Source organism: Diabrotica undecimpunctata, unplaced genomic scaffold (genome assembly GCF_040954645.1).
Source record: "Diabrotica undecimpunctata isolate CICGRU unplaced genomic scaffold, icDiaUnde3 ctg00001022.1, whole genome shotgun sequence".
Classification (NCBI taxonomy): domain Eukaryota; kingdom Metazoa; phylum Arthropoda; class Insecta; order Coleoptera; family Chrysomelidae; genus Diabrotica; species Diabrotica undecimpunctata.
Window position 1 is genome coordinate 1 of NW_027313327.1, and position 16,490 is coordinate 16,490.

At 32.1% G+C, this 16,490-nt stretch overlaps 1 protein-coding gene across 1 annotated transcript; it reads right to left on the reverse strand.

The window, feature by feature from the left end:
* Nucleotides 1-12,473: 12,473 nt before the first annotated feature.
* Nucleotides 12,474-12,923, reverse strand: LOC140431889 (uncharacterized). The gene has a single exon (XM_072519760.1). The coding sequence runs from the start codon at nucleotides 12,921-12,923 to the stop codon at nucleotides 12,474-12,476; it is 450 nt and encodes a 149-aa protein (XP_072375861.1).
* Between the last annotated feature and the right edge of the window lie 3,567 nt (nucleotides 12,924-16,490).

The window sequence follows — 16,490 nt, forward strand, 5'->3', positions numbered from 1 at the left end:
CGCGCTATCTCAGAGTACTTCCCCGTTTACTGTTAAACAATTACAATAGTTGACCTGAGTTCTCCAATCAACAATCCAAGATAGTTTGAACCATGTTCTTTCAACCATCAATTAATAGAGTACCGGCATGTAAGTAATGTTTATTTATTTGTTTATTTATTAATTCATTACAGTTTAATAGACTATGTTACCAATTTGTGGGTCTTACCTTGTCTGCTTAAACATTTTATTCATTTATAAAACCACAGACATGTAATATTGGCATAATTACAGTAATTTATATAATTTATATCACCTACCTATGTGTTATATTTATTAGACAACACCCTAATATGGGATTATTATTTTCAGCATTTTAACTTTGTATCGTGACCTGAAGATGCTTTGCATATTATAGAAAGCGAAACCGGTCGTCCGATTAGTTAAATTAAATTGATTGTGAGTAAGTCTAACTTATTATTTCTTTTACCTTTTGAAATGGACTCACACAAGCAACACATTCATGATATATATATATATATATATATATATATATATATATATATATATATATATATATATATATATTATTGGTTAAAAAGATGTTTAAAGTTACCTGCTACTTCTACACAACACAACTCTCAACAGGTTCGTATACAAAATGGTTCTGGAAACGATGCGATGGTGCAGGGGTCAAGCGTAGTAAGCGACTACTGTGACTAAAATTGTTAGCGTTTGTACTAGATGGCGCGTCTGTATATATCAAGCAACAACAAAATATTTAAAAGTGTCCACTGTACCTGACTGGCCACTGTTCCAGCCTCTCCCTTATATAATAATGTGTAAAAATAGGTTTCTTGAAATTTAGTTTAGGCCAGTGCCGATAATTTTTGAAACCAAAAAAAAAACAGTAAACGGGTGGACCTCATGGTAAAAGAAAGAAAATACAGCAAAATACAGTAATTACTTATAACTTCGTTTTTTTAATGGGATATCCTGTATATTTTTTAACTTTAGAAATATTCACTTTACACAATACCTGTTATAGAGCATTTTTCAGTTCTATTGGTTTTTATATGATAGTTACACTTTTCTAGTATGTATATAAACTTCAATAACTTCTAATGTAATTTAAATAAAAGGTTAAATTTCATTAGATTTTATTAACCAGACGCAGTATTATCGTTCATAGTGTAAAGTTACCTTTTTCATTATACAGAGTGCTGTCAAAATTGGCATAAAACCGGCATCCTAAATTTTCGCCTAATTCCTTTTTTAAAATTGCACACCCTGTATGTGATTCATTATTTTAAAAACATATATGTTTCACTATTAATTTGTGTAAGTATTTTCTATACCTTGTCGCCAAGTGCTCGGTCAGAGTGACCAATGAACACTCTTGGCGCACATCGCCCCGCCTTCCTTCCTTTTCCTATTTTCTTATTGGTCTTTTGATTTGGAATCTTGTAAAATAATATGTATAAATATTAGTTGATTTCCAAACCAAAGATAGTCTACCTCGGTCTCTTCTAGAGCTCTAAACTCTAGGGAGCTGACTAACGGGGCTATGTCCCACCTACCTTTGACACTGAGGCTTTGTCTTTGCCTTCTACAAATTAGTTTTATTTTATCCTTCGAAAAACAATTCAACGTCCCTACTCGAAAAAGGGATAAGTTCCTAAGTTATTTCGTACATTAAATTTACGAAATATCCTAGAGCAGAGCGTACGGTGGGGGACGGTTTAACCGTCCTGTTACCCGACGTCGAGATTACGTAAGACGTATAGAATTTTGTCATAATGTCAATTTTGACAAAAAATAATTAAAGATAAATATCCACTATTGCAAACTATGTACATTGCTATGCACATCGGATGAATCTTATAACGAGCAGTGTGCCGTCAATGGATGCATCTGTTCAGATTTTTTTCGCCCATTCAAACTGAAATTTGTTCTTTTTTCACTAGATCACCTCAAAGAACAAATGTATTAGATGAAATAGCTCATAAACGATCACCACGATCATCATAAACTAAAAGAAATTTTCAATCATGTATAGTCAATACAATAAGACCCCAATAAGGCTAAACAAGATCTGCAAACATTTGAAAAGACAATAAAAAAATTGCATTGATGAAATGGATACAGTTATTGACCAACTATATCCGGAGCTAGTCAAAACCGATGAACCTATTGCTCAGAAAAGGCGACGTTGTCCTCATTCCGATATATCTGTTTTAATAAATAAAAAAATAGTAGCATTGGCAGTTTGCGATTCCATTTTACAACTGATTAAGGCTCTTTACTTCTACAGGACAACTGGTAGCTACCGCATTATTTATAAAACAACATTTTAACAAATATCAAAAAGGCTTTCCAGATAAATAAATCTCTAATACTGTTGATGTATATCCATTTAAAAAAAAAGAACGTTTAAAAACAGAATTGCAAGTACTATACGAAAGAGAAGAACTGCAAACCATTTCTAGAGCCGTTCCTCTTTTATTAATACTTTTAAAGGAAGAAATAATACCTACTTTCCAATAACCTGTGGGATGTAGGGGTGTAGAGTTGTGTTATAGAGGTAGCACCTTTTAGGTGTTATGGGGATAGCGTCACAGACGGGCGATGGTTCTGGATAACTGGTCCTTATGAGACAACAAACTCTCAATGGCTTCACGTGCCATACACCGGGCAACTGCGTTGGTCTGCAGGCTACACTAAGCCAGATATGGCGAAAATTCCACCGAGCGATTACCGGTATAAGCAATCCCCCGTTTACTGACCAACAGCTTCGGGTGTAGAAGCTGGTAAACGGTAGGCCACCCCTTTGTCCTGGAGTTGGGAAACTGGCTTTAAAGCTGGAAGAACCGTGGAAGCGTTGTCATCAACGGCATATAGATGAGGAACAAAGATTGGAACAAGACACCTCATTAAAGATCTAGTGAATAAGTCCTAGTAGAATTAAATGGCTATGCTTGCAGCGAAATTCAATTCCTGAGTAAACACAATTAAAATGCAAAGAAGATATCAGAATAGGCACATGGAACGTGAAAACCATGGCACAGGAAGGTAAAATCTATGATGCAATACAAGAAATGGCATACATGAAATTAAATTTTCTGGGAATAAGTAAAATGCATTGGAAAGGTTCAGGAAGCGAAAATATCGGGAAACACCGTGTTAACTATTCTGGAACAGATAACATGAATTAGGTGTCGGTATTATATTGACAAAAAGAGTGGCAAAATCTGTTGACAACTTCATCCCAATCTCAGCAAGAGTAATGTCGTACAAATCAAAGTAAGACCAATCGACATCAATATAATTCAAGTGTATGCACCTACAATAGAAGGAACAAAAGAAGAGGTAGAAGAACTATACCATAGCACTAATCAAGTCGTGAAAAGGTTGAAAGAGCAAGACCTAACAATTGTCATGGGTGACTTCAACGCCAAAGTTGGGGCCAGCAAAACATCATCTGCAGTTGTAGAGATGTCATCTGTGATGTTTTTGCATGCCTGTTTGACTACAAAAAGGCTTGGGATAGAGTTAGGCTTGACCAAATGATGGAGGTACTAAAGAGGACAGTGATTGACGGAAGAGACCTAAAAATAATAGCTAACATGTTGTGGAATCACTTAGCGGTGCTCCGAATAGATGGAAAATATACAGATCAGGTCAAAATCTTAAGAAGGGTAAGACAGGGGTGCATAATTTCATTACTGATATTCAATCTGTACTCGAAGCACATTTTTGAAAAGGTTGTAAAAGATATTGATGAAAGCATTTGAATAAATGGAGTCAAGCTAAATAACCTGCGGTATGCAGATAATAAAATAATGTTTTCCAATACCCTAGAGGGGCTGCAAAACTTAATGAACAGAATAACGGAAACGAGTAGAAAATATGGACTGGATATAAACCAAGCAATAAACCAGCAAAGCTAATGATCATCAGCAAGGAAAACATAACTGGAGCAAATCTGTATTTGAACCAAATAAGAATTGAGCGTGTCTCACAGTAAAATTACTTGGGAACTATAATCAATGAGTCGTGCGATAATACCCAAGAGAATAAATGTCGGATCGGAAAGACAAAAAGTGTATTCTTGGTTATGAGCTCTGTGTTTAAGAGCCATGACCTTACTCTAGAAACAAAAATAAGGCTCCTTAAATGTTACGTGTACTCAGTGCTTCTGTACGGAGTAGTAGCGTGGACATTGAAGGCGGAAACTCTATCAAAACTTCGGGCTTTTGAGCTATGGTTATACAGAAGGATCCTGAAGATACCATGAACAGACAAATTCACCATTGAAGAAGTACTACGGAGGATGAACACAACCGCGAATTTGGTCAACATCGTGAAGGGCCGTAAGCTGCAGTACTTGTGACATATAAGGAGAAATCAAGGCAGATATGAGCTACTACAAGGCATTTAGCAAGGTAAAATTAAAGGAAAAATTGCCTTAGGACGAAGAAGAATATCCTGGCTTGCTAACGTGAGAGCATGGTGTAGAAAGACCTTACCACAGCTATTCATAGCAACCAACAACGTCATCATAGCCATAATGATCGCCAACGTTCGGAACAGATAGGACGCTAAGGAACCCTAAGAAAAATAAAAGAACCTGTTAAGCTGCTCGAAGTTTAATTGACTACGCCTTTGTCAATATCTGAAGCTGAAAAATGCTTCTCTATGCTAAAGAGGACAAAAACTTTTTACGCACCTAGATGAAAGAAGAAAGACTAAGTGCATTGGGAATGTTATCAGCTGAAAAAGTGTTTTTCAACAACATTAAAGACTTTAATGAACGGGTTATTGACTGTTTTGTTTATAAAACAGACGAAGATTTCAAATATATTTCATATTTGAATGTATGTTTAAGTGCCCACGTTAGCCTTTTCAATTTTATAGGTATTTTAAAGCTTTGGTGGGAGTATAACTTATTTCTGATAACTGCAAAACTTTCCACATTTGATTTAGAGGTATTTTCCAGGCTGATCACTAATCTGTTATCGAAATAAGTGTGTTAACCTATGGTTATTTGGAAGTTACATGATTATATTAATTTTCTCAAAAGCTAAAGGAAGTATTTTGACAATTTTTACCGTAATAAGTGCTAAAATCGGAATCCGTTCGACGCTTTTTTTCTGTCTAGTACAGTTTTTTCAATTTAAGACTGAACAAACGGGCAGCCAAACATAATCTATACGATCGAAATTTTATTTTTGTATGATTGTTTCGATTGAATGGAAAATATTTCTCCTTAATATAAAAGTTTTCTTTATATTATTTTTGGTAAATAGAAAAGAATGAGCACTTGAAATACACCACAGAAAATATGACAAAAGATCGGTTTCGAATGGTATCCAGTATCACAGTAATTACGCCACTCTTTATACTATTTCATAATAATATAATTTAAATAGTTAATAGAAATTCATTTTTTTGATTTCCAGTAAATGCATATTATTTTGTAATAAATTGCGCTGCATTCATAGGTATTACATGTGATAATTGGCATTTAAAAGCTTAGTTTATGGAGTAATTATAATACAAATTAACTGTGTGAATGTCAAACACTCGAGAGAGTTTCATGACTCATTGTGTATAAATCAGTACTTGCAGAAAAAATAACATTTACAATCTAAGTAGAAGTACATAAATTACATTTTTTATCTTTATTTACATTAGTTCTATTGTAATAAATAACTGTTAGGTTCAGGGTGGATCCAGAAATATTTTTTGGCGCAACTTTCAGTTTTTAATAGTTATAAGATAAGTAAAAATATATTGGTATGCTTTACAGGAACTAACAGGTAACTTTAACAAATCTTTTTTTTTTATTTATAAAAAACATATAATCCATATCAACCACGCAGGATTATTAGTAACGTACACAAGAGTTCATTTTATTTACATTAAATAGAAGTATATAAACGTAAATCTTTTAAATAATTTATTACATGGTCAGTGTTTATGGTTAAAGTGGTGTTGATGTCATCTGAGATTCCATATTTTCTTCTTGTTTCTTTGTGGTACTGGCAGTCAATCAGAATATGCTTCACCGTCAATGGGAGAGAACAGTTTCTGCAGGTTGGAGAAAATTCTTTGTTGATTAAGAATTTATGGGTCAGTGCAGTGTGTCCAATTCTTAGTCGGTTAGTTATTACTTGGTCCCTTCTATTGGATGGATTATTCAAGATGGTCTTCACAAGGGGATAAATCTCATATAGTTTGGTTCCTGAATCTTTCCAGTAGTCTTGCCATATGTTCATACAGTGGTCTTTAATTAGGTTATTGAGATCGGAGTATGGGCAATTTCTAGATTTGGTTGTGTATTGTGAGATTATTCGACTTGTGTTTGCTAGGTTTTCCACTTTCTCATTTCCAGCTATTCCTACATGCGACGGTACCCAGATAAATGCTACTTCTTTTCGAGTTAATTTAATTATATTTATCTTATTTTTTATAGCCCGAAATATTGGAGTTGTAGGGTATATTTGTTTTACAAATTTAATGAGTCAGTGATGATGACACATTTATTCTCACTACGCGTTTTGAAGAAAATTAAGGCTTCCAAAATGGCTGTGGTCTCGCCTGTGAGGATGCAGCAGTTTGTAGGTATGGATATAGTGTGAGTACTGTATTTACAGTAGTATGCAGTAGCATGTCCGTCATGAGCTTTAGAGGCATCACTGAAAATTTGAAGATAATTAGGATAATGAGATATCACTTCGGAGTACAAGTGTTTACTGAAAATCGGATTTGTAGTTGATTTGGGGTAATTTGTGAGGGTTAAGTCAATGGTAAGTGGTTGGATTGTCCATAGAGGAAAATTTACACTGACTTGTAGAGATCGGTTTAGCTTATCCATATCAAAGTTAGAAGATTTTATTCGTTCTATAAGGGGATTACTATTTTTAGTTGGTTTTGTAGAATCAATACTGGGATGGCAAAGTTGGGAGAATACTGGAAGTCGTTTCTGTGCTGATATTTTCCCTATATGGTTTAGGGATACTTGTTGGCGTCTAATATACAGAGATGGTTCTGTCGCTAAAACTTGTAAGCTACTAATAGGACTAGTTCTGAAGGCACCCAGTGCTAATCTCAAAGCTGTAGATTGTATGCTATTTAGTTTTTTTAAAGCAATTTTGCTGCACCACCGTAAGATATGCAACCGTAATCTAATTTACTTCTAATAAGTGATTTGTAAAGGTTAATTAATGGTTTACAGTCGGCACCCCAAAATTTATTATATAATATTTTAAGTATGTTTAACCGGTTTTAGCATGCTTGTTGTAATTTATTAATATGCACATTCCAATTTAATTTTTTATCGAAAGTTAGGCCTTTTTACCAATTCCTATCTTAAATTTAGTCACTTCATAGTCAGATCTTCGCTCGACTCACTTGAAAGCTATGATATAAACGAACCGACAAAAGAAATGTGTACAGTGGGAAAACAGTTGGAGAACACAGTAAATCACAGGAAAACAATGATAAAACTAGAACTGTCAGTCAAAGATCCCCATGGGAAGCCAAGCACAGAAGATTAAGTAGCAAAAATAACAAGGATAACCAATACTTCAAAAAACTAATTAGGGATACAGCAACTAATAAAAAGAACGAACGAAAATTGTCTATAAATAAGGAAAAGGTAGTAAAGAGTGTAAAAAAAAAAACAAAAAACTAAAAGATTGAAATTAAAAAAACTAACAGGATACGAATAGGAACATGGAATATATACACTCTATTAAAAGCCAGTAACATGGAAGAGCCTGGTGAAGGAGATGGAAAAGAATCAGATCAAAATCTTAGCATTACAAAAAATTCGATGGAAACATCAAGGGGCAATGGTACAAAATAAATACACAATTTTTTAATCCGGAGATATCAAACAGGGTCATTAGGGTACAGCTTTCCTAATTAGCAATAAACTAAGGTACAAGTTGATAGATTTTAAAACTATTTGTGGAAGATTATATTATGTCAGAATAAAGACCAAGCAGTTTAATCAACTATTGTTATGAAGCTATTTTCTTGTCTCATTTTAAAGTAATTACCATTTTAAAGCATCCGCATTGTCGGGATGTCTGCGGGACATAGTCTGGTTCTATGTCATAGAAGTTCGCGAAGATACCAAAAAAACGCAACAGATGCTAAGGGTTGCCGAAATGAAAACCCTAAGAACAATAGTGGGCAAAACAAGAAGAGACAGGGTGAGAAATACATACGTCAAAGAGCAGTGCAAAATTCAAGATATTGTAAGATGGGGAAGGGAGCGTAAGAGGATGTCGTACAATCATGTAAGACACGAATGGATGAAAATAGACTCCAAAAATTGCCTTAGAAAACAACCCGCCCGGTTCAAGACCTCCCGGAAGACCACCTAAAAGATGGAGGGATAGTTGGCAATATACCTCCCAGGAAATTAACCAGAGGCAGCTTCAGAATTAAACAGTATCGAAAGATCTCCAAGAAGTAGAAGAAGAAGAAGACCATTGTAAAGGAAATAAGCCACAATTGAAAGTTAAAGTAAGTTTATTGACGTTTCAATTTCCACTTCGGAAATCGTTCTCAAAATACAAACAACAATAAATTAAACTAATTTTGTTTTTTGTTACTTGGTGAAAAATTCTTCTAATAATTTAATTTTATCTGACTCATTTATATTGACAATTCAGACATACATTATACATTTTAAAGTAGACGACTTTAAAATGATATTGCCAATATTTTTGTGTTGCGTTCCTGGGACGACTTTATTGTAAGATAGTTCATTCGATTACATGAAATCAACTTTAACTTAACAATAACAATATCAAAACCATAGTATGTAATTCGTCTTTAAAAAGACAACCACATGCCATGAGAAAAGTAAAATTCTCCTGTTAGTGATTCCATAGTAAATCTGAGGAAAAAAAAACAGAAAAAAAAACCTCATAATACCATCCCAACATAGTAAGTATTTGGTCTTACATTTAGTTTATTTTCAATAAACTCCAAATTCTGATTTTATATGTTTTTGTGACTCTTCTATATTTAAACACTTCACGTGTTATATTAATATCTAAAGAGTAGTGATTTAACACTAGTTTTGTTTTAATTATTAAGAAAATCCACTTATCTCATAAAAAAAGGGTGATCAACCTTAGACCTATCCTAATATGCGTTCTACGTCTTACCTCGGTATTTCTAATCTTGTCTCTCAGTGATATTCCAAGCATGATTCGTTCCATTGCTCTTTGCGTTGTTTCTAATTTTTAGCAGATTTTTTGGTAAGGGCTACTGTCTCCAAGCCGTAGGTACAAACTGGTAGTATGCATGTGTTATACACCTTTTACTTTAAGTTTACAGGAATGGAAGTGTTTTTTAAGATATATGCTAGTTTACCGAAAGCGCCCCAATCCAGTTGTGTTCTTCTTTTAATTTCAGCATCTTGATTTGGTTTTCTTAGTTTGATGACATGACCTAGATATACATAATGTTCAACATTTTCTATGGTATGATTTTGTATTGTTATATTTGTCTGGTCTCGGCTCAGTATTTTTGTTTTACTGTAGTTCATTTTTAAGCCTACTGCTCCTGAAACTGCATTTAATTGTTGTAACATATCATTTAGTTCTTGGATGTTATCGGCTATTAAAACTATGTCATCTGCAAATCTCAAGTGGTTTAAGTATGATCCGTCGACGTTGATACCCTTGTTGTTCCATTCTAGTTTCTTAAAAATGTCTTCTAGAGCAAGGGTGAATAGTTTGGGAGAGATGGTGTTTTCTTGTCTTACTCCCCGTTGTAGTCTTATGGGATTACTTTTTGTGGTTTCTTCCAGCTTAATCTGCATGGTGGCATTTTCATATATATTTTTAATTATGTTTAGTGCATTTTTCGATCAGTGTTCTTACGGTGTGCAAGAAGTCTATGGTACTAAAATGTTTTCTGAATCCAGCCTGCTCGACAGGTTGATAGAAATCGAGCTTATGTGTTAGGCGGTTGGTTATGATTTTAGTTAGTAATTTATACAGATTCTTTCCACTACCAGGCAAAAAGGCAATACCTTCTGCTTGATTACATATACAGGCAAGATATCAACAAAAATAGCCACACCCATAAAAAGGAAGGAAATAATACCCGATTTTAGAAATAACAATAACTTTAGCAAATATATTAAGAACAACAAGAGCAAAAAGAAAAATAAAGCCAATTACATTGGTCAAACTGGCAAAATCTTTTACAAACATATAGCAGAACACAAAAAGGCTTTTAATGATAGAAAAACAGGTTATACGTGCGCACTTCACCTTTTATGTCATAATTATTCTTTTAATGAGCAATTTTAAATTCTACAGTCAAGGTTAGGTCTATATCAAGATTATTTGCATAAAAAGATTGAAATAAAAAGTTAGTTAAGATATAATTGTAACCCGACTGATTCGTTAAATTTATAGAGTTAATACCAGCTATAATAGTTCTCAATTAGTAAATTTGCACATAATTTTGCTGATAATTATATTGAAAATAATTATATTTATCATGCACGGGTTAAAGCGAAATTACTGTTGCTGTAATCATCCATCAATTTACATTTGCACTGAAAAATTACCTAGGTTGTTACGCGTCACATATCCAAAAATTTAATATGTTAATAATATTGTAACAAAAAAATCTAGGCAAAAGGACACGCAAAGAATTGTCCGATCCTTTGATTTTGATCAAATTATTTGCGCAAGAAGTTCTACTTCCTCCAATATAGAGGAATTTATTTCGTTAAATGAATATCCCTCTATAATTTTACAAAATGACTAAATTAATATTTTCTAAATGTTGTTCTCTTGCAAATTATTAAGATTCCACCCGTCGATAATGTGGGATCGACCGCGGAGATAACTCGGCTATGGAATAACTAAGTAGGTAATAATAGTGACCACCCGAAGAAACTCGTCTACATACGGCTACATAAGTGGATTAAACTACAAATTTTCATTATAAAAATATCGTTTATCATATTATATAAAGAAATACTGGTGCAAAAATTGTATAATATAATAATTGTCTTAGACCGAAATGAAATTAGATAGATATAAATAAGACAATTTCTTCCGATGAAATCACAAGCAAACGTTACTCGTAACAGATATTAGTGTCACACTTATTGCTTTACCCAATATTCTGTAAAATTATGAAATAAGTGGACATGATATTCTCACCAGTTTTTTAATAATTATATGTTAAGTATCCTTATAGGTTACTACTTTTGTAATGTGACATAGAATGGATCCTATATATGATATAATGAATAATAATAATGACTAATAATGAAGAATATCCACTAGTTTAAATCTTTTGTTTAAAATCACACACATTTTTTAAAAGATTTTTACAATGAATAAAGAATTTAAACGTAAAAATAATTAAAATTGTTACTGGTACTAGAAATAGAAATAAGAAAAATCATAATTCAATTGTCATTGTCTGAATCCTTTCCTGTTTTTTTCTCAGAAAATGCAAATTTTAAAAGATATTGGGATAATGATTCAATATAACTCTCTTGTCACACAGAAATTTTAAAAGGTCATACTTTTTGGATATGGGAAGTAATTACTATTTAAATGGGAATAATCCATTATATAATAATGCCAAAAGAAAATAGCTTCAGAACAATGGGAAGTAATGTTGTATTAAGTGGTTTTAAGCAAAAGTCTCTTTGGAGACTTCCCCAAAAGGATTTTCGGGAAGAAAGCACCTGTTGTAAATCAAACGTAGCTGCGCAAAACGTATTCTGTTTGACTTTTTCTTTGTCGACATTTTTCAGATTTCTCGTCATGTTCTTGTTTCGAATATGTAATTGATATTTTTCTTTCTAGTTTTAATTGTTTTGCCGATAAATGTTCGTAATCGTTACAAGTATCATATAAATCTTTTTTGGGGCGAAAAAAGACATGTTGAACTCGGTATTAAATATTGTTCTATATAAACTTTCCGTCGCTTTTTGTTCGATATTGTTATTTTGACAATATTCTTCATTTTTTATCCACATCAACCACTAGGGTTATTAGCTGTAGGTTTATGTTACAAATAGAGAAAATAAGGTGCATTTTAAAAGTCGTGACTTACAAAAATATGGTACATGTATGTACATGTAACAAAAATTAAATCATAATTTATTATAGAGTTTACAGTAATTTAAAAAAGAGAACTTCATTAAATTTTGTAACCATTGCTTATTTCAGGCTGTTGGGTATCTTGCATATCGCCTGGGCTGAGGTGTACTCTGGACATTCTATTATTATATTATGGTTGACTGTGAAAGGTGTTTGGCATCTTTAACACATTGGTAGTGGTTCTTTGGAGATTATGTAGCCGTACGTAAGTCGTGTATGCCCAAGCCGGAGTCTGCTGATAATTACCTGATCTTTTAGTTTTGATGATATAGGAAGATTTTTTGAAGATACGTCTGGTTTGATGCTTTAATTTGTGTTTGTTTGATCTCATATTTCTTGCCAGATTTTATTTACATGATTCTTGAATAAAGTTTTACTATCTGATATTAGTATACCTGTTGTAGTCGGAATGTTCACATTCTTTATTGCTTCAAACGCTGTTTTGTCTTCTAGCTCATTACTAGTTATTCCGACATGGGATGGGACCCACATAAATGATATGGTTTTCCCAGAAAATTGTAGCTGTTGCAACGCGTCTTTAATTAGGAATAGATTTATGTGTGTAGGATAAACATGTTTAATGGCCTGTAAAGAACTTAATGAATCTGATAATATTAGTATTTGTTTTTCATGTGTGGTTTTACAATGATTTAGTGCGTCAAGTATTGCTTGGAGCTCTGCAGTATAAACACTACAGCCGTCAGTTAATCTAGTGGCAGAAACTACGTTTTCTGATACAGTAGCAGCTGCTACTCCCGTTGCAATCTTTGGAGGCATCAGTGAAGAGCAATTTGTAAGTGGAATATTTGAGTAAATTTGCATAATATTGAAGCCTGACCTCAGCAGAAATGTGTGAATGCTTATCATGATTAAGTAAGGAGAGGTCTACTATTGGTAAAGAAACTGTCCAAGGAGGTATCTGGTATATTTTTATGGGTGCCAAGGTGATTTGTTTTATATAATACGGTAGTCTTTTAACTCTATCGTAAAATGGTACTGTCTTGATGGTGTAATTTGGGTAATGTTCTGGTGATTCTTCCGATACTAAACTTGAGAGAAAGGTATGATCCTTTGCGCTTAGAATTTTTGAAGCGTAGCATAGTGATATAATATATTGTCTTCTGCGGTATAGTGGCATTTCTTCTGCTAACAGTTGAAGTCTTCTTATTGGAGTAGTTCTAAAGGCTCCAAGATTACTCCTAGAGATGTGGTTTGAATAATATTCAGTTTTTTTAGTTAATTTTTATTTGCTGTTTCGTAACAGACGCATCCGTAGTCGAGTTTGCTTCTTATTAATGTCTGATATAAATTTAGAAAAATTTTAGTACCTGAATCCCAACTATGATTGGATAAAACTCTTAATAAGTTTATTCTTTGTTGACAGGATTTAATCAAATTGTTGATATATGAAGTCTATGTGAGTTGTGAGTCAAATATTACACCCAAAAATTTGATTTCGCGGACTTGTTTCAGAGAATGACCATTTAAATACAAGTTTAAGTTGTATTCTGCTCTTCTTTTGTCAAACATTATTAGTTTAGTCTTCTTAATTAAAAAAGTTAAACCAGTCTTTAAAGACCACATTTCTAAGCTGTTTAATGTTCTCAGTAAAAATTTGCGTAGCTAATTCTATATTTTTACTTTTAACATATATTACTAGATCATCAGCAAAAAGATTAGCTTTTACGGGAAGCTTTATGTTGCTTTTTATATTATTTATTGCGATTAAGAATAATAGTGGACTTAAGGCCGATCCTTGAGGAATTCCATTATGGAGTGATTTCGATGTTGATACGAATCCATTCGTTTTTACTTGTATGGACCTGTTTTGAAAAAAGTTTTTGGTGAAAGCGAGAAAGTTACCATCTATGTTCCAGTTTTTCATAATTTTGAGGATGTAATGCGTCCATGTTGTGTCAAGAGCTTTTATGATGTAGAAAAATATTGCGATTACTTTTTGTTGATTTGTAAATGCTTTATGAATTTCGGATCCTAGTGCAACAATGTTATTAGCTGTCGATCTGTCTGAACGGTACCCGCTTTGTATTGGAGTAAAAAGTTTTTTCTTTTCCAAGTGCCTTTTCAGTCTTTTACTTAATATTCTCTCCATTGCTTTGCAAATGTTACTGGTAAGGGATATTGGACGATAGGAGGATGGTAAGTTTTTACTTAATCATTTTTAAAAAAGGAATTATAATTGCTTGACACCATATTGAAGGAAACGTTTTATTTGTGTAAATATTGTTAAATATGTCTACTAAAATTTTCTTTACGGTTTCAGGTAGTTTCTCAATAAATATTGTTGTAATATCATGAGGTCCTGAAGAAGTTTTTTAGCATTTCCGAGGCTTTCGGTTAACTCGTCTAGTGTAATCGGTATATTGAGAGGGCATAAAATATCTTCTATTTTGATTTTGGTTGGATGGTTTTATATGGATGAAATAAAAATTGTACTTACAATTTGTCTCTTTTGTAATTAGAAAATACGTTAACTTCACTCTTAGTACAAACTTGTATTTAAATTTTTAGTATAAACCAACAAAAAACACGTTTTATTCGGAGCTGAAATTTATCGACACTTTTCTAATGAGTACCTTTTTCGATTCTCTCTATGTTCATACATAAATTATCAATACTTATTATGACTAACTTGTACTCAAAAAGAAGATGTCCTTATTCAATTTTATATTTATCATGAAAGCAAATAGAGTGTGGTTGAAAGTCCTTTTTTTATTGTATACCAGACTGACCTTTCATTTACACAATTTTTCTATTGGCTCCTTTTCTCTTCCGACTCTACTCTGACCATCTACTGCTCGTATTCTTGGATACTCACACACCCCTGTTCTCCTCAGCTGGTAAAGGTCTCTCACACAAACTAACAAAGCTACAGTTTTTCCAAAACACCTCCTGGATAAACACCTATCCCACAGGAACACACTTTATTACTAATCGAAAGGATTTTCACTTTACCGATTAGCACTACAGATATGCTTAACCTGTTTTCCTTACTACAGGATGTAAATTCCGTTTTGAAGCTGCTACCACCCTTTGATTTCTTCCGCAGACACATTAAAACCCTATACACAATTTTTATTTACAAGCAACTCTGTTCACTTTTACTACAGGCCATAAAGCAACAAAACAATCATCTTCTTCATCAAGATTATAATCTACCCTCGTATTTTACTAAAAGCTTTCTCCTTACTTTCAAAATTCTGTGTACAAAAGATTTCTATTTTGTATTCAAAGATTTCCTATACCTGTGCCTTTGACTATTGCTGTCATATCGATATCTCTTTAATGTTCATACCTACTTAGAAAAACCATTACTCATGCTTATCTACATATTTGGTTTTTAAAGAAATAATTTTCCTATTTATTTATTACATATAAATATATATATATATATATATATATATATATATATATATATAATATATATATATATATATATATATATATATATATATATATATGTATGTATAATATATATATATATAATATATATATTAGAAGTGATTATTTCGACCAAACAATAATTTATAAATACGTTCAAATTATCGGGTATAGTGGTCTATAATAAAAATCTTTCTTTTTTCTAAATTACTCAATATTTCGCTATTTATTTAAAAGCTTCCTCAGGAGTAAACTAAAAATAATTTGAACATTACAAAAAATGGCGTACAAATACATTTTAAAAAACTTACAGAATTTAAAAGATTTCGCAAATAAAAACTGACACTGAAGTATTTGAAATATTGAATGTCACGATTAAATTGTCTTAAGCAAGTTCGGTTACAGCTATACGATAAAAAATTAAAATTATTTTAAATGTAAAAATAAAAATAACAATAAAAGAAAAGTTAGAAGAATAATATTTATTGATGAATTATTAAGGTTAGTTGTTATTAAGATGAATGTTGGCTATTTTTAATATTTATAAATTTTGTTCAATATGTTACAATATATGTTACTTAACTGTCCAGTGTCCGTTTTATAATTTAAAGTGTTTTTATTTTTATTAATGTAATACAATATAATATTAATATATAATATATAATATTAATATTTCTTGAAATGTATTACATTAATAAAAATAAAAACACTTTAAATTATAAAACGGACACTGGACAGTTAAGTAACATATATTGTAACATATTGAACAAAATTTAAAAATATTAAAAATAGCCAACATTCATCTTAATAACAACTAACCTTAATAATTCATCAAATAAATATTATTCTTCTAACTTTTCTTTTATTGTTATTTTTATTTTTACGTTTGAAATAATTTTAATTTTTTATCGTATAGCTGTAACGAACGTGCTTAAGACAATTTAA

What these genes read in the sequence shown, in the direction of transcription:
- LOC140431889 (XM_072519760.1), bottom strand. Translation starts at nt 12,923, where the DNA reads ATGCCTCCAAAGATTGCAACGGGAGTAGCAGCTGCTACTGTATCAGAA.